Raw genomic sequence first — 19,027 nt, 5'->3', positions numbered from 1 at the left:
AACATATATCTGAATGTATAGAATAAAAGGTCTGGAAAGATATTCACAAAACTGATAACAGTGGGAACCTCAAAGACGGGAGTAATTGTCCCAAGAGAGAATTTTACCTTTATCTGTAACATCTCATTTTTCACAATGATAATATATTTATGTATTACTTGTGTAGTTAAAAATACAAAGCTACTTTTAAAATACAGTAAATTTCCACAGTTTTTCCTTATAAACTTCAGAGCTAGTTTTGACTTTACCAAAGACCCATAACAGTCTGGCAGTAATTGGCACAAAATATTCACACTTTAAATTTTTTTCTTTTTGCCAAAAACAATACTGCTCTCATCTTTCCAGCTTTGCATTCAATTATGTTGTATTTGTCACTTGAAATCAGCCATAGTGGGATATTTACAGGAAGAAATTTGGCAAATGCTATAAATCAGGATCTGATGTGTGGTTTTGTTGATTGTCTGTCTTTTTGCAGATGATAAAAAGGTTTTAGCTTAGTGCATATAATTTGTACCAGGGGGAGAAATAACTCAATAGTAGATAGTATGCCAGATTTAATTATTATAATTTACCTGGAAATAGCAAACTGGGCTGGAACTACATTTATCTAATCATGATTGAATCTCAAGCATACATTGGGTTGACTACAGATACAATAGTCCTGCAAAAGTTAACAAAAGCATTGCAGGAGAATCAATTCCTATATGAATTTACAGTAGAGAGTATTGCATATTGTATTTACTTACATACATATCCATACATTGTTTTATTTAGTAACTCAGCTGTTCAACATTTACCAGGACACAACTGCTTTATAAAATGTCCCTCTTCATCTCTAGAATACATCTTTCTTCCTTTATCTGATGTCTGAACACATCTGCTTTCTTGTTTCCTTCATCTGTTATTATAGCTAAACTACTTTATTCTGATTTGTATTTCCATAACTTATCTTTTCTCTTCCCTTTATTTTCGACTGTCTGTTTCCTTACATGTAAAGTGTTTCTCTCATAGGCGGCAAACAATTGAGTTTAGTTGGTTTTTTAAAATTCTATCAGATGGTATTTTTGTCTATTATATTTAAAGTAATGATTTAAATCAACTATTCTTTTTTTCTCTCTACTGGTCACACCTGTATGTATATGTTTTTTTACTCTTTCTTACTTGCTTTGTGTTGATTCTATATTTTTATTATATTTTTCTTCTTTATTAAGTTGAAAGTTATGTATAATCTTTTATTAATAGCTTAGTGGTTTCCTCAAGAGATTATAATATATATTATTGACATATCAAGTGTAATGTAATTTAGTACTTTTAATCTCTTCTTGTATGATACAAGAACCTTAAAATCTCCTCTTGAATTACATGCTATTATTTCCATATATTTAATGCATATTTTAGTTACTAGAATTAATATTATTGTTTTATAGATTCAGTTTTCATTTAGATCTGCCACATATTTACTTTTTTATTTATTCACTTCTACTTGTATCTTCATTCCTCCGAGATTTTATTCCTTCTACCCATATAAAACCCAATAAAACCCTTTAGTATTTCCTTTAGGATAGTTCTGCTGATGATATATTCTCTCAATTTTTAAAAAATTATCTGAAAATGTCTTTTTATTTGTCCTTAATTCTCAGAGAATAGTTTTGCTGAGGATAAGATTATAGGCTGGCTGCTATTTTCTTTCAACACTTGAAAGAGTTGATGACCCTTTCCTAAATCCATTATTACACTGGGCTGGGCATCATGGTGGTTTTCTAATTCTATCATCTTTTCTACATTTATTAACAATCTTCTGTGGATAAGAATTGTCCCTGATATAGTTTGGATATTTTTGTCATGTTGAAATCTGACCCCCAAAAAGGCAGTGTTGGAAGGTATTTGGATCATAGAGGTAAATCCCTCATGAATAGATTAATGCCCTCCTTGGGGGTAGGGAATGAAAGAGTTCTTATTCTATTAGTTCACATCAGAGCCACTATTAAAAGCAACCTGGCATCTCCCCTCTCTCTCACAGTCCTGCTTCCTCTCTCATCATGTGATCTCCTTGCACATACCAGCTGCCCTGCTGCTTTCTGCCACGAATAGAGGCGGCCTGAGTCTCACACCAGATGTAGCTTCTGTGACCAAATAAAACTCTTATTTATAAATTACCCAGTCTCAGGTATGTTATAGCAACAGAAAAACAAACTAATATGGTCCCTCTTCTAGTTTTTATTATCATTGTAAAATTATGGTTTCTATTTTATTCAGTATAGTATAATCCATTGCTATCTATTTTTCGTACTTAAGCCATTTTTGGCCACTGGGAGCTTATTCAAGCAAGCTCCTTGTCAATGAGCACAACCTTGTACTTCCTTTTCAACAACACCACTTTACCCAAATGTCCATCATCAGATGAGTGGATATGGAAAATGTGGTACATCTACACAACGGAATACTACTCAGCTATAAAAAAGAGTGAAATACTGCCATGTGCAATGACATGGATGGATCTAGAGAGAATTATTTTAAGTGAAACGAGTCAGGCACAGAAAGAGAAATACCACATGTTCTCACTTATTGGTGGGAGCTAAAAATAAATAAATAAATACACACAAAAAAAACCAGGGTGGGAGAGAGGGAAGAAGACATAACAATTACAATTCCTTGAAGTTGATATGACAAGCGAACAGATATGAGGTTGTGGGGAGGGAGGGGGGAGTAGATGAGGGAGGGAGGTTTCGGTGATTGGCCACAATAATCAACCACATTGTATTTTGACAAAATAAAATAAAATAAAATATAAACAGACAAACAAAAAAACACCACTTTATTAATGCATGACTGACACAAAAAGCCCTAGCTACATATCTGATGTATACACCTTAATGAGTTTGGGGAAGAGTACACGTCTCTAAAACCATCACCATAGTCTGGTCTAAGCCATTAAGATATCCACCAACTACAAAAGTTTCCTCTTGCTCTATTTATCTTTATTTTTGTGATAAGAACAATTAACATAAAATCTAACCTTTCAGCAAATTTTTAAGTATACAATATTAATAATTCCATGCATTTTATAACTTTTTCTCTTATATAACATAAAGTTTGTGCCCTTTAACTAATTTAACTACTATGAACTACATCTATTTAAAATGTTCAGTTTGATGAGCTTTGCCAGATGCATTCACCCATGCAATCACAACCACAATGAAGATACAGAACACTTCCCCTGCCAACCTAAGACACCTCCTGCTTGTTAGAGTCAACCGGCCCCATCCCAACATGAAATATTAGTTTCCATTTTCTAGAATTTCAAATAAACAGAATCATATATTACACAATCTTGTGAATCTGACTTTTTCAAATCAGCATTATCTTTGGATTCATGCATAATCATTTTTTATTACTAAGTAGTTTCACAATTTGACTGTTCACATGATGAGGGACATTTGGATTATTTCTAGGGCTCAGCTGTTGTGAACAAGACAGCTCTAAACATTCATGTACAGATATTTCTGTGGACATATATTTTCATTTCTTTGAGAGAAATATCCAGAAATAAAGACCTGGGTCCAATGACAAGCACATATTTACCCTTATAAGATACTGCCAAAATGTTTTGCAATATTTTTACATACCACTGGCAAAGTATACAAATTTCAGTTGCTCCACAACACACCACCAACACAGTATTTTTTGTTGGGGGTGCTGCATTATTATTTTGGCCATTCTAATATGTATGCAGGGTTATATCATGTAGTTTTAATTAGTTTTTCTAAGGTGACTAATGATGTTAAGTATCATTTCATTTTCTCATTGCCATTTATATATATTCTACTGTGAATTGTCCGAATTATTTTTCCCAGTTTTTTAGATCATTTGTCTCCTTTCTAGTGGGTTGTAATACATAAACTTAATAAATATTTCCATGTCTTTTTTTTAGATTTTATTTAATAGACACTTTTTTTTTTTCTTTTTCTTGGGGACTGGCCGGTATGGGGATCCAAAACCTTGATCTTGGTGTTAGCCATTATTTTTATAGCAGTATTAGAATCACAGTAAAATTGAGCAGAAAGTACAGATATTTTCCATATATCCATATGTCCATCTAACCCACACATGCACTACCTTCCCCCTATCAAAATGCCAGAGTGGTACATTTCTTATAATCGATGAACACACACTGACACAGGACTTTCACTCAGAGTCCGAGTTTATATTAGGGTTTACCAAAAGGTGGAGCACAAGCTATATGTTTAGAAACATTTGTAGTAAAATGTATTCACAAACATATTATCATACAGAGTAGTTTCACTGCCATAAGAATCCTCCATTCTCTGCTTATTCATCACTTCCTCTCCCCAATCCCTGGCAACTGTTCATCTTTTTACTGTCTCCATAATTTTGTCTTTTCCAGAATTTCAGAGTTAGATAATACAGTATGTAGCCTTTTCAGTATGTTTTCTTTCACTTAGTAATATTCACTTAAAGTTCCTGCATGTATTTTCATGGCTTAATAGCTGGTTTCTTTTAGTGCTGAATAATTTTCTGTTGTCCAGATGTACCACAATTTACTCGTCCATTTCAATTTATTCATCATGGTTGCTTCCAAGTTTTGGCAATTATGAATAAAGCTGCTGTAAACATCTGTGTGCAGGTTTTTGTGTGGACATAAGTTATTGACTCCTTTGGGTAAATAGCAAGAAGTGTAATATCTGGATAATATGTTAAGAGCTTTTTAGTTTTGTAAGAAACCACCAATCTGTTTTCCAAAGTGGCGGTATCATTTTGCATTTCCACTCATTTTGCACATTCAGTAATTAATGAGAATTACTGTTGCTCCACTTCTTCACCAGCATTTGATGTTGTCAGTGTCCTAACTTTGACCATTTTTGTAGGTTTATAGGGGTATTTGCTTGTTGTTTTAATTTGCATTAAACTGAAGACATGATGTGAGGCATCTTTTTGTACACATATTGGACATCTATGACTATATATCATTCTTGGTAAGGTGTTTGTCAAGGCCTTTGGCCCATATTTTAATTAGATTTTTGTTACTGTTGAATTTTAAAAGTTCTTAGTAAGACAGGAGCACACACAGGGTCCTATTCAGGAGCCACAGGCAGCCCCCACCACTCAGCAGAAGGCAAAAACATGCAAGGGGTCCTAGGCAGGAGCTGCGGCCAGCCTCCACTACCTGGCAGACAACAGGAGAATGCCAAAACCACTACTTCCATGCAGGTGGCCCACAGCCACCACCAAAAATATGACTGCCATAAAAGCGTCTTGCTGCCACAGTAGCAGCCACAACCACCCTGCAGATGGCCTGCCAGCCACTCAAATACATTAACATAAGGAGAGTCACCAGTGGAGACTAGAAAAAGAGGAGAAAGTCTCTCTACTCAAAGCCCACTCCAGAGTAATAGAAGTAACCGCACCACCAGATAAGCAGACAATAATGTAGAGATACTGGAAACACAAAAATCCAAGAAAATATGACACCACCAAAAGAATACAGTAATTCTCAAGTACCAGACCCTATAGAGCAGAAAACCTCAAAATGACAAAAGAAAATCTGAGCAACAATCATAAGGAAAATCAGTGAGATAAGAACAGTTAGACAAAATGAAATGAGAAAAAGAAATCCAGCATACGAAAGAGGAAATTTACAAAGACATTAATATCTTATAATATAAAGCAGAACTAATGGAACTGAAAAATTTATTCAACAAAATAAAAAACACAACTGAGAGCTTAAGCAGCAGATTAGAGCAAGCAGAAGAATGTCTGATCTTGAAGATAAGTCTTTTTGAAATACCCAAACATATTTTTTTAAAAAAAGAAAAAAGAATTTTAAAAAATGAAGAAAATCTAAGAGAGCTAGCAGACCCCCTTAACCAAACAAAAAATCAAATTATGGGTGTTCCACAAGTGGAAGAGAAAGGAAAATGTATTGAAAACCTATTAAATGAAATAATAATGGAAAACTTCCCAGGTATTGGTAGAGCCATGGGCCTTCAGGTACAAGAGGTTTAAAAACCCCAAAAAGATTCAATCCAAAAAATCCTTTCTAGGACACATTATGTCAAACTGGTAAAACTTAATTACTAAGAGAGAATCCAAAAAGCAGTAAGAGAAAAGTGTCAAGTCTACATATAAGACTACTAGCAGGCTTCTTAATAAACTTTCTACAGACCAGAGGAGAATGGGCTGATATATCCAAAATACTAAGAGGCCCTGAGGCAGCAGCACTGACCTGGCACACTCTGCGGGAACATGGCCAGGAAAGACCCCACACCCAAGAGGCCCACCCCACTGACACTGAGGGCCTGAGGCAGTAACAGGCAGCTGATCACCAACAACACTCCCTGCCACTGCAGCAGACACCAGGGTGGAATGAGTGGACCATGACAGCCTCTACCACAATGACTAAACACCAATGGAGAGATACTAGACATATGACAAGACAAGAAAGTATGACATCACCAAAGAAATATAATAACTCTCAAGTACTAGATCCTATATAACAGGAAGTCCTTGAAATGACTGACAAGGAATTTCAAGCAACAATTCTAAAGAAACTAAATTAGATACAAGAAGACACAGTTAGATAACCCAACAAAATGAGAAAAAGTATACAGGAACTGAGAGGGGAAACATGCAAAGAAATCAATGCTCTGAAAAAGAATGTAGCAGAGCTTGTGGAGTTGAAGGATTCATTCAATGAAATAAAAAACACAACAGAGAGCTTAAACAGAAGGCTAGAATAAACAGAAGAGACAATTTCTGATCTTGAAGATGGCCTGTTTGAAATAACAAAGGCAGACAAAAAAAGAAAAAGAGAAAAAGAATTTAAAAAATTGAAGAAAGTCTCACAGAAATAACAGACAACCTCAAGCACTCCAATATCTGAATCATGGATATTCCAGAAGGGGAGGAAAAAGGAAATGGCATTGAAAACATATTCAATGAAATAATAGCAGAAAACTTCCCAAGTATAGGGAGAGATACAGATCTTCAGATTCAAGAGGCTTGAAGATCCCCAAAAATATTCAATCCCAAAAGGTCCCCTCCAAGACATGTTATAGTCAAGTTGGCAAAACTCAAAGACAAACAGAGAATTTTAAAAGCTGCAAGAGAGAAGCATAAAGTCACTTTTAGCGGCGCCCCCATCAGACCAATATCAGACTTTTTGTCAGAAATCCTAAAAGCAAAAAGAGAATGTGACGATATATTCAAAATATTAAAAGACAGATGTTTCCAGACAAGAATACTTTACCCAGTGAAGCTGCCCTTCCGAAATGAAGGACAAATAGTATACTTCCCAGACAAACAAAAACTGTGGGAGTTCACTACCGCATGCCAGCCTTACAAGAAATTCTCAAGGAAGTACTGTGTCTGGTACCTGAAAGACAACCATCACTCCCATGAACACTCAAGAAAGAACAAAACACACCGGTAACATAAAATACTAACAATAAAGCGAAAACAAGTTTGTCTACCATCCAAAGAAACCAACAAACACAGAAAACAAACAGCAAATCAGAAAGAAAGAAACAAAAGATATTTAAAACATCCAACTAAAAATCAATAAAATGGCAGGAGTAAATCAACACCTTTCAATAATAACTCTTAATGTAAAAGGATTAAATTCCCACTCAAAAGACACAGAATATCTGATTGGGTTAAAAAGATGGATCCAAGTATACGCTGTCTTCAAGAGACTCACCTCACCTCTAAAGACGCACAGTTTAATAGTGATGGGATGGAAAAAGATATACCATGCAAATTGACACCAAAAACAAGCAGGAGTACCTATTCTTATATCAGATAAAATAAACTTTAAGCCAAAAACTGTAAAAAGGGACAAGGCCACTATATAATGATAAAGGGATCTATCCAGCAAGAAGACATAACAATCATAAATATATATGTACCCAGCATTAGAGCACACAGATATATAAACACTATTAGGCCTATAAAAAGAGATAGACCCCGATATGATAATAGTAAGGAAGCTGAACACCCCTCTCTCAGTACCAGAGGGGTCATCTAGGCAACAAATCAACGGAGAAACAGAGGATTTAAACTGCACTTCAGACCAACTGAACCTGGCCGATATCTATAGAACATTTCATTCAACAACTACAGAACATACATTCTTCTCATCAGCACATGGAACATTCTCTAGGATAGACCATATGTCAGGTCACAAATCAAGTCTCAACAAATTTTAAAACTGAAATCATTTCAAGTGTCTTTTCAGACCACAACAAATTAAAACTAGAAATCTATAATAAGCAAACTTCTGGAAACTATACAAATACATGGAAATTAAACATATGCTCTTGAACAACCTGTGGGTCCAAGAAGAAGTTAAATAGGAAATAAAAAAAATTATTGAAACTAATGAATATAAAGATGTAGTATACCAAAACCTGTGAGATACAGTGAAAGAGTTACTAAGAGAGAAGTTTATTGCAATCAATGCTTATATAAAAAGAACAGAAAGATTTCAATCTAATGTTAAACCTCAAAGAATTACAAAAACAAGAACAGTCCAATCCCAAAATGAGCAGATGGAAAGAAATAATTAAGATCAGAGAAGAGCTAAATGAAATAGAGACCCACAAGCTTGGAGGTGGCTGCTCTACATGGCCAGTGAGCTTGGTCCCCAGGGGCTCAACATGGGCTCGGGATCTGTGATCACGGTTGCTCCCCTAGGCTGAAGCTCAAATTTCAGGGGACTGGGTTGATTCAGGCACCTGGGGCATGGCTGCTCTACTGAGCGAGGCTTTGAGTAGTTGGAGATGAGTCACAGAAATGACTAGGACAGGGAAGATGGAATGCGTCCTAGACAGATTGCTCCCAACAGTAGGAAGAGCATCAACTTGGCAGCGGAATGGCATGGCACACTACCCTGTGTGTGATCCTGGTGCAATGATGGGAGATCCTCAGCGATGAAGGGATCCAGTGGCTATTGATTCCCAAAGCAAGATGCACTTTGGCAGGGACTCTGTTTTCAAGATGTTGCAATAGAGTAGCAGATAGAGTCATGGTAGGGGTGGGAGACAAAATGTTGGCTCTTTTTCTAGCATAGTACAGCCCTGTGAACTCCAAGCAGCTCCCTAAGCTTGGGTCAGTGCCTCTGAGAACTTTAGGATTTTCCAGTACTGAAGGTGTCCATGGTGACCATGGGGGCCACAGGGTGCTTCCTGCTCAACTTTTCCCCACAAGGAGAAGTCCCTCCTGATTCCAAGCTGATCCCAACCAGGGAGATGGGTGGAAGAGGCAGGGTGTTTCTTTCCCTTCTCTATGCGGCCATCCTGAGTGTCTGCTCGACAGGGTTTCCACTACTCCCTTGCTGTACTCTACTGTTCCCTTTTATTCACTCTGGTCAAAATGTAGTTGTTTATTCATTGTTTTGGTCCTTTTTTGTGAGGGGGATAGCATTAGGCGCCCTAGTCAACCATTTTGCTGATGTCCCTTTATCATCTTTCATCTTTGTTTGGTTTGGTTTGATCTTAGTTCTGTATTTTTATATTTTCTAAAATTAACAGATTTTATTTTAAAATATTTTTAATTGACATCACCTGTCAATAGAATACTTTTTCTCCTTATATTAGCAAACAACACATTTTGCTATCTCATTGGTTTATTGTCTTTAGATGTTTTTGTTTGTTTTTGCTACTGCCTGTTATTAAGAGTATATTCCCTCAACTCCTTACACACTCACTGTGATCACTAATTTTAAGTTTGCATCTGATACATACACTAAATAATGTCAGAAGGCAATATCTGAAAATACACTTTATCTAAAAGATCTTTGCTCTCTACTTCCAAAAATAATACAATTAGCAGGCTTAAAGGCTCCCATCTTTCCCAAAAAAGAATGCTTTTTTCAAATCTACTTTTCAAAAAGATAAGGTAATTATCTTCTTTTCTCCCTATTATACACTTATATAGGAAATAAGAAAAAAACATTTTAATTTCTACTAACCTCTTTCGTGCCACAATCACATTCTTCATCACCTTCCAATATTCCATTGCCACATATCTTCTTCTGTGCTTGCCTGTAAACTGGCATATCAAAAGGATTTTCCCGAAGACAGTCAAGGCCATAACGCGAAGCAAAATATTTAAACTCATCCAAGCTACAGGTGCTAAAATCTTTTATACCCCCAGAGTACCTAAAATATAAATATATGTGCATGATAAAATTAATGTCGCATATCTCCACATTTCCCCTAATGTATTTTTAAGAAAGATTTAAAGAGCATTACTCTTCATGAGAAACAAGCACACTTTAAAAATATATATTTATTGTATTGCTAATGTGTTTTAACACTTTTTTAATTCCATGAAGGAAAAAAGTGAAAACATTACATACTCCATTACCCTGTTTTATACAAGACCTAGTATATAGCTAACCTATGACCTTTGTTAAATCTTTAAACATAGGAACCGTTATTCTTTATTTTGGGTATATGTAATTCAATTTTTGTATTGTTTCTCTAAATGCTAATATAAACATATTAGTATTAACTTTAATAGCATATTTTAGAGTTTATGCTCTCCATAATTACATATTTTTCAAACAAAAATCAGTTCTAGACTTCCCATCCAGAAAAAGCAGCATAGACTTATTTTTCCCTGATTCTCTTCACAAAGTACAAGTATAAAATCTGAAAAGAAGGCAAGAAACAAGAAGCAACCTGAGGAGAGTTCTGAAAAGTAAAAAGAGGTAAACAGGTTTGGGTTCCCAGGACTGAAGGGACAATATAGTAGCTTGGCATCTTACATCTCACCACCCAACAAAACTAATGACCCGGGCTTAATGTTTTCAGAACCACCATCTGGCAATAAAGGGTGGCCCAGGTAGGCTCACTCCTGCTCCAGGTCAAATGGAAGTCCCACTGAAAACACCAGGTAAGCCTGGAACCACCAGCAAGGGACATAAATTAGATCAAAGGAAGTGTTCTCATGACCCCTGCCTCAGGTTACCATCTACCACTGACAGTCACCAGGTGGTGGGGTCACACTGGCAATCGAGATTCTGTCACAACAAATGCACAGCCAAGAAATCACTCTCTGTCTCACATAGGCATGAGAGCTTCTGCAACAACAAAGGCCTAGCTATAGAAATCTCTTTGTCTCTGTCAACTTGAGACATTCCTTCCCCCCTGAAAGAAATATGTTCAGCCAGGACTGGGGAAATGTCTTCTGCCCATTCGGAGAGCACAACCATTGATTAGTGAAACCACATGATGATGATGTAAAGATGAAGAAAAATAACACAATACACAAGGGAATAATGGATGCTGTTTTAGAAAAAAAATACTTTTAAAAAAAACTGCAGCTAACGTTATCCTATAGTTTGAACTAGCATTGTGAAAAACTGAATGCTTTTCTCCTAAGATTGGGAACAAGACAAGGATATCCACTCTCACCATTTCATTCACATTGGACTAAAGTTATTTTAAGTGCGATGAAGCAATACAAGTAAGTTACATGCAAATAGATGGAAAAGAAAAAATAAAACTGCTCTTATTCACAGACAAGAAGATCTTGTTTATAGAAAATCATGAGAAATGAACAAATAAAGTTTCCCAGAACTTCTAAACAAATTTATCATTTGCAGCACACAAGGTCAATATCCAAAATTTAATCATGTTTTTATGTAGTAGCAGAGAACAATCTAAAAATAAAATGAACAAAACAATTCTATGCATAATAACATATAAAAGAATACTCAAGGATAAATTTAACAAAAGAAGTAGAAGACTGGTAAACTTTTTTTTTTTTTTGTCCTTTTTGTGACCGGTAAGGGGATCGCAACCTTTGGCTTGGTGTCGTCCGCACCCCGCTCAGCCAGTGAGCGCACCGGCCATCCCTATGTAGGATCCAAACCCGCGGAGGGAGCGCCGCTGTGCTCCCAAGCGCTGCACTCTCCCAAGTGCACCACGGGGCCAGCCCCTGGTAAACTTTAAAGCAAAACACATTACTGAAAAAAATTAAAGAGGACCTTAATAAATGAGGACATATATTATATTCAAAGATCAAAAGACACAATATTGTTAAGATGATAATTCTCCTGAAATTTAACTTTGATATTGAACAATGCAATACTTATCAAAATCCTAGCCGAACTTTTGTGTAGAAATTGGAAAGCTGATAATAGAATGTCTGTGAAAATGTAAGTGGTCTAGAACAGCCAAAACAATTTTGATAAATATAAGAAACTTAGGGGCCTGCATTATTTAATTTCAAAATTCAATATAAAGCTACAGTAATAAAGACAGTGTGCTTTTCCATAAGGACATATATACAGACTGATAGAATACAGATTTTAATGAAGAATACACACATTTCTGGTCAGTTGATTTTTTACATAGTTGCCAAGGCAATTAAGTGGGGGAAATGTTAGTCTTTTCAACAAACGGTGTTTGAATAGTTATAAGTCCATATGCCAAAATAGAAATGAAGTTAGACATACATGAAATAAACTCAAAGTGTATTATAAAACTGAATATAAGAGCTATAAAGCTATGATACATAAATAGAAAAATTGGACTTAATAAAAATTAAATATATTTTCTCAAAACTAGATGACAATATAAGGAAAATTAAAAGACAAGCCACATACTGGAAGGAAATAGTTGAAAATCACATATCTAGTAAAGAAATCATAGCCAGAATATATAAACAAACATTACAACTCATTACAAGCACAAAAATCTCAAATTTTATTTTTTTAAAAAAGTGAATAAAAGGTTTAAATAGTCACATCAACAAAGAAGATGTAGTAAGGATATGAAATATGAAAAGATGTTCAACAACATTAGCTTCTACGAAGTACAGATAAAACCAACACATCCACTAAAATGACTCATATTGACCATACTGAGCATATAAAGTCTTGGCAATGATGTGGAACAGTGAGAACTGGGGGGCATATAATTTTCAGGAACCAATGAAAATGGAAATGTAGGGACCACTGTTTGTGAAAAAGCAAAAAGTTGCTGCCAGTGGCACTAAAACAGAAAGTTTTTCCCTTTATTCAGCAATCTCTCAATGTGTCATGGTGTTATTTCTTTGCTATTTAATGTCATTCTAAATAAATTAAAATTAAAATTTTTAATTAGTAGCATTAATTTTGCCATTAATCCTTATATTGTACAATCCCAATTTTTTACAGGTATTAAAGCATTTTAAATTTTTAATTGACTAATAATAATTGTATACATTTATGAGTTAAAATGCGATGTATCAATGTATGTATATATTGTGGAATGATTAAATCAAGCTGATGGAGTTTGGATATATTGTCCTCTCATGTGGAATCAGATCCCCAATGTAGCAGTGTTGGGAGTTTAGTCATGGGGGCGGATCCTTCATGAATTGATTGATGCTCTCCCTGGGGGTGGGGGTAGTGAGTGAGTTCTCACTCTCTTAGTTTCCACAAGAGCTTGTTGTTTAAAAGACCCTGGCACCTTCCCTCTCTCTCTTGCTTCCTCTCACCATGTGATCTCTTGTACCTAACCGGCTGCCTGCTGCTTTCCGCCATGAGTAGGAGCAGCCTGAGGCCCACACCAGATGCAGCTGTCCCAGAATCATAAGCCAAATAAACCTCTGTTCTGTATAAATTACCCAGTCTCAGACATTGTTACAGCACCACAAAATGGACTAATACAGAAAATTGGCACTGAGAAGTGGGGTGTTGCTATACAGATACCTGAAAATGTGGAAGCGGCTTCGGAACTTGGTAATGGGCAAAGGTTGGAGGAGTTTGGAGGACTTTTATCTTCTTCTTTGGAGAAGAAGATAAAAAGATAAGGGAAAGTTTGGAATATTTTAGAGATTGGTTAAATGGTTGTGACCAATCATTGATAGAAATGTGGACAGTAGAGACCATGCGGATGATGAGGTCTCAGATAGAAATGAGGAACTTATCGGGAATTGTACAAAAGTTCACCCTTGGTACACCATAGCAAGGAACTTGACTGCATTGTGTCCATGCCGTAGGACTTTGTGGAAGGTGGGACTTAAGAGCTGTGAACAAGAAAGTTTGGCAGAAGAAATTTCCAAGCAGCAAAGCATTAAAGAAGCTGCATGGCTACTTGCAACAACCTATGCTGAGTTATGGCCGGAAAGGCATGATGGAAAGCCAGAATTTAAAAGGGAAGCAGAGCATAAAGATTTGAAAAATTTGCAACCTGGCCATGTGGTAGGGAAGCTGAGAGCAGGAAAAAAATCCAAGGCTGCAGTGAACAGACTAATTGCTAAAGACATTAGCATGGCTATAAGGCAGCAGGTGCTAATAGCCAAGAGGATGGGAGAAAGGCCCTGAAGGCATTTCAGAAATCAAGAAGGGCACCCCTCCCATCACAGATCCAGAGGCCTAGAAGGACAGAGTTGTTCTGGAGGACAGACCCAGGGTGCAACTGCCTTCAGGATGCTCCCTGCATCCCAGCCACTCCAGCTAGAGCAGCCCTGCCTCAAGCAGCCCCAAGTGTGACTTGTGCAGTAGCTCTGGAGAGCACAAGCTGGAAACCTTAGTGGAATCCCCATCATGTTAAGTCTGCAGGTTGGCAGAGTGTGAGGGCAGTGGAAGTGTGGAAGCCTCCACCCAGATTTCAGAGGATGTATGGAAAAGCCTGGGGGCCCAGGCAGAGACCTGCCACAGGGGCAAAGCCACCATGGAGGCTATCTACTAGAGCAATGCAGAGCAGAAAAGTGGGGTCAGAGCCCCCACAGAGAGTCCCCAATGGGGAAATGTCTAGTAAAGCCAAGGCAGCAGGGCTGGTGCCACGATACTAGTAGGGCCACTGGCAAAGTCCAACTGAAAAAGCCACAGGCACCAACGCAGCCTAGTGGGCTGTGCCCAGCAGAGATGTGGGGGTGGCTTCCCGAGGCTTTGGGGGCCCAAGTACCCCATTGTGCCCAGGATGCAAGACTTGGAGTCAAAGAATATTATTTTGGAGCTTTAAGATTTCATGTCTGCCCTGCTGGGTTTTGGACTTGTTTGGGGCCTTTTTCTCCTTTCTTTTGGCCTATTCCTCCCTTTTGGAATGGAAATGTGCACCCAATGTCTGTTCCATCATTGTATCTTAGCAGTAAATTTGTTTTTGATTTTTACAGGTTCACAGCTGGAAGGAGTTTTGCCTTTGGTCTCAGATGAGACTTTGACTTTTAAGTTTGTGCTGGAACAAGCTAAGACTTTTGGGACTGTTGCAATGGGATGACTGTATATTGTACATGAGAGTGACATGAGTTTTGGGAGGCCAGGGGTGGAATAATGGAGTTTGGATGTATTGTCCTCCCAAAACTCATGTGGAAATCTAATCCCCAATGTGACAGTGTTGGGAGCTGTTTGAATCATGAGAGCAGATCCCTCATGAATGGATTAATGTTCTCCCTGGGGGTGGAGGTAGTGAGTGAATTCTCACTCTATTAGTTCCCACAAGAGCTGGATGTTTAAAAGACCCTGACACCTCCTCTCTCTCTCTCTCACTTCCTCTCACCATGTGATCTGCTTGTACCCGCCGGCTGCCTGCCACTTTCCACTATGAGTAGAAGCAGCCTGAGGCCTGTGCCAGATGCAGCTGTCCAAGAATCATGAGCCAAACAAACCTCTTTTCTTTATAAATTACCCAGTGTCAGGTATTCTGTTATAGCAGCACAAAATGTACTAATACACAAGCTAATTAAGATCCATCACCTCACATACTTATCATTTTTTGCATGTGGTGAGAATGTTTAAAATCTACCTGTTAGCAGTTTTGAAATATACATTGCATTATTATTAACTAAAGTAGGTCTCTAAAACTTACTCCTCCTGTCTAATGAAACTCTGTAGCCCTTGACTAACATCTCTCCATTCCCCACCAGGTGGCTCCTGGTAACCACCACTCTACTCTCTATTTATATGCGTTTGAATTTTTTGGATTCCACATATAAGTGAGATCATGCAGTACAGGCTGTTTTTCTGTTCCTGTCTTATTTAACTTAGCATAATACCTCCAGGTTCATCCAGGTTTTCAAAAATGACAGAATTCCCTTCTCCTTGTTTAGGCTGAAATGTGTATGTGTACCACTGCTATGGCTTAAATGTGTCCCCAGAAGTTCATGCATCAGAAACTTAAACCCTAAATGCAATAGTGTTGTGGTGGGACCTTCAAGAGGTGATTAGGTCATAAGGGTTCTGCCCTCATAAATAAATTAATGTCATTATTCTGGATGTAGGTTTGTTATGAGAATGGGTTGTTTTAAAAATGAGTTTAGTGCCCTCTCTTGCATGTGTGAATGTTCTCTTGCCCTTCTGCCTTGCACCACAGAATGATGCAGCAAGAAGGCACTTGCCAGATGTGGACCCATCAACCTTGAACTTCCCAGTTTCAGAACTGTGAACAAAATAACTCCCTGTTCTTTATAAATTACTCAGTCTCATGTAGTGTTATAGCAGTACAAAATGGACTAAGACCAGAAAATTGACACTGAGAAGTAGGGCTTTTCCTCTAACAAATACCTGAAATGTGGAAGCAGCTTTGGAAATGGGTACTGGGTAGAGGCTGGAAAAATCTGGAGGAAAAGACTAGAAAAAGCCTCAATTGTTGTGAATAGAACATTAAGGATGATTCTAATGAGGGCTCAGAAGAAGAAAAGAAATGTAGGAAAATTCTGGAACTTCTTAGAGATTAATTAAGTTGCCGTGATCAGAATGTTGGTAAAAATATGAACATACAGGCCATTTTGATGAGGTCTAAATGGAAAGGAGAAACAAGGTATTGGAAATTAGAGTAGGGATATCCTTGTTATACAAGGAAAACAAAAAACTTGTGGAATTGTGTCCATGTCCAATGGCATTTGGAAGACAGTACTTGAAAGCAATTAACTAGGATATTTGGTGAAAGAAATATCTAAGCATCAAAGCATTCAAGGTGCTGCAAGGCTTCTTCTGGATGCTACAGTAAAATGACAGAAAAGATAAATGAAGTAGGGATGAAAGTTATACTTAAAAGGGAAGCAAAATGGAAAGATTTGGAAACTCTAAGCCTGGTTAGGTAAAAATTTAAAAAAGCATTTTGGGGAGATAATTCTAAGGGCGTGGCCAAGTGACAATTTGCTAAAGAGATTCATATAAATAGAAGGAAGTTAGTTTCTATTTATATAGACAATGGGAGAATGGCCCCAAAGGCATTTCAGAGGTTTTTCAGGGATGACCCTCCCATTACTCAGGGCTGTAAGAGTTCAGTTTTTTGTGAAAAGTTACATTGGAAATTTAAAAGGGATTGAATTGAATCTGTACATCACTTTGAGTAGTATGAAGATTTTAATAACATTGATTTTTTTCCATTCATAAACATGGAATATCTTTCAACTTACTTGTGTCGTTTTCAATTTCTTTCACCGATGTTTTATAGTTTTTGGTATACCAATCTTTCAGAATCACTCAAATTATGCAATTTTATATGACTTGTCCCCAGAGGGTTCCCTTGTGCTGCTCAGGAGAGAAAAATACAATCCAGATTCTGGAAGGCAAGAAGGAGGAAGAGCATTTCCCCAGGCGTAGAGAGTTCTGGGCCTATTATGCTACGTGTTCTAGCTGTACTTGAAAAGAAAATATATTCTGCAGTTGTTTGCTACAGTGTTCTATAACTGCCAATTACTTCGGTTTAATGAACTGAAATGCGAATTTTCCTAACACACACACAAAAAAACGCATGTATTTAATAAAGAAAATTATCTTACACTGCTTTTGGCGTCATTGTGCAAACATCTCCTGAACAATAGCAGGTGTCGGTGTTGTCGTAAGTTAATCCCAGATTAAGGCCAAGTAACTGCACAATCATGGCAGTATATGACTCCAAGGAAAAGCCCTCTGGATACTAAATGTAAGACAAAGAGTTAACTAAGAATTATAATCAGTTATAAAATGGAACAAAATTTACTGTAATCAAAAAAAGTATATAAAACTCATTTTAAAATGTATTAATGAATCCAAGACACCTATGTGAATGCCATTGTATAGTGTATACTTCCTTTTCTGAAGTACTCTCAAGTTAGCTAACTTCAATTTTTATATAACTTGGCAGTAGAAGGAACGTGACTCTATAGTAAGAACGTCTTCTCCCTTCCTCAAACATAAAATATAAACATTCCATGATTATTCTTTCCTACCTCACTCTGCTCCTCCCAAACATGTAATAAAGAATGCTGCAATAAAATAATTACCTTAAAACAGAAAAATAAACAATGAATATCATTTAATGAAAAGGCACATAATATACACCAATTATTGAATTAGAAAGAAAAATTGATAATTGACATGTTTAATAACTAACATAAAATTGCACGGGCTATATAATAAATACTGAAGCACAGCATACCACTGTTCAAAAATATTAAAATTTGACTTACAAAGGCCAAATATAATTTTATAAAATTACAGCACCATGATGTTCAAATTTTTCGTGTTCTATTTTTAATGCAATGATATACAGTTTAATTTCTATGTTCCAAATTAGTAATATAAAAGGTATAAAGGGATGAATAAACTAAGTAATGTATTTATGCATGCTTAAAATATTTATGAAAATTTAAACATGAAAATTGTGAGCAAACTGGATAATAATTACATACCAGAGCAATTCCTGCAGCATAATTCTTATCACATACACTTCCAGAAAATGTGGCTCCTGTAAAGGTAGGATGTTTCTTGAAGCTAAAAAAAACAATTTTTAATATTTTAAAGTATTGTTAGCTATAGAAATAATTTTCATAGCAGCAAACATTATTGAACAATTACTATGCCCTAAGCCTCATGCTACTCTGAATTATACTATTTATATACATTTTTCTCAAAGCTTCAATGTTAAAGATATTTTAATACACATTCTTCAATTTTCAATTTGTTAAAGATCCAGAAATATAATTAGGATATAATAATTTATGCAAAATGCCATCACAATAATAGTTACAGTTTTCATTCTATTTCCCTCTACATTTATAGCCCTGATCATTCAATTTTCTGTGAACT

General features: G+C 36.5%; 1 protein-coding gene across 1 annotated transcript in view; it reads right to left on the bottom strand.

Moving 5' to 3' along the window:
* The window catches only part of LOC134361752 (disintegrin and metalloproteinase domain-containing protein 5-like), a 155,557-nt gene that overhangs the window by 96,447 nt on the left and 40,083 nt on the right, over nt 1-19,027 (bottom strand). Inside the window, exons 10-12 of the mRNA XM_063076730.1 lie at nt 18,631-18,712; nt 17,740-17,876; nt 9,989-10,178 (exon numbers count right to left, since the gene is read on the bottom strand). Of these exons, the coding sequence (XP_062932800.1) occupies nt 9,989-10,178; nt 17,740-17,876; nt 18,631-18,712 (409 nt within the window). The remainder of the gene's footprint in view (nt 1-9,988; nt 10,179-17,739; nt 17,877-18,630; nt 18,713-19,027) is intronic.

This window comes from Cynocephalus volans, chromosome 13 (genome assembly GCF_027409185.1).
Source record: "Cynocephalus volans isolate mCynVol1 chromosome 13, mCynVol1.pri, whole genome shotgun sequence".
Classification (NCBI taxonomy): domain Eukaryota; kingdom Metazoa; phylum Chordata; class Mammalia; order Dermoptera; family Cynocephalidae; genus Cynocephalus; species Cynocephalus volans.
The sequence above is the reverse complement of the archived record's forward strand: the minus strand, read 5'-3'. Positions and strand labels throughout refer to the sequence as shown.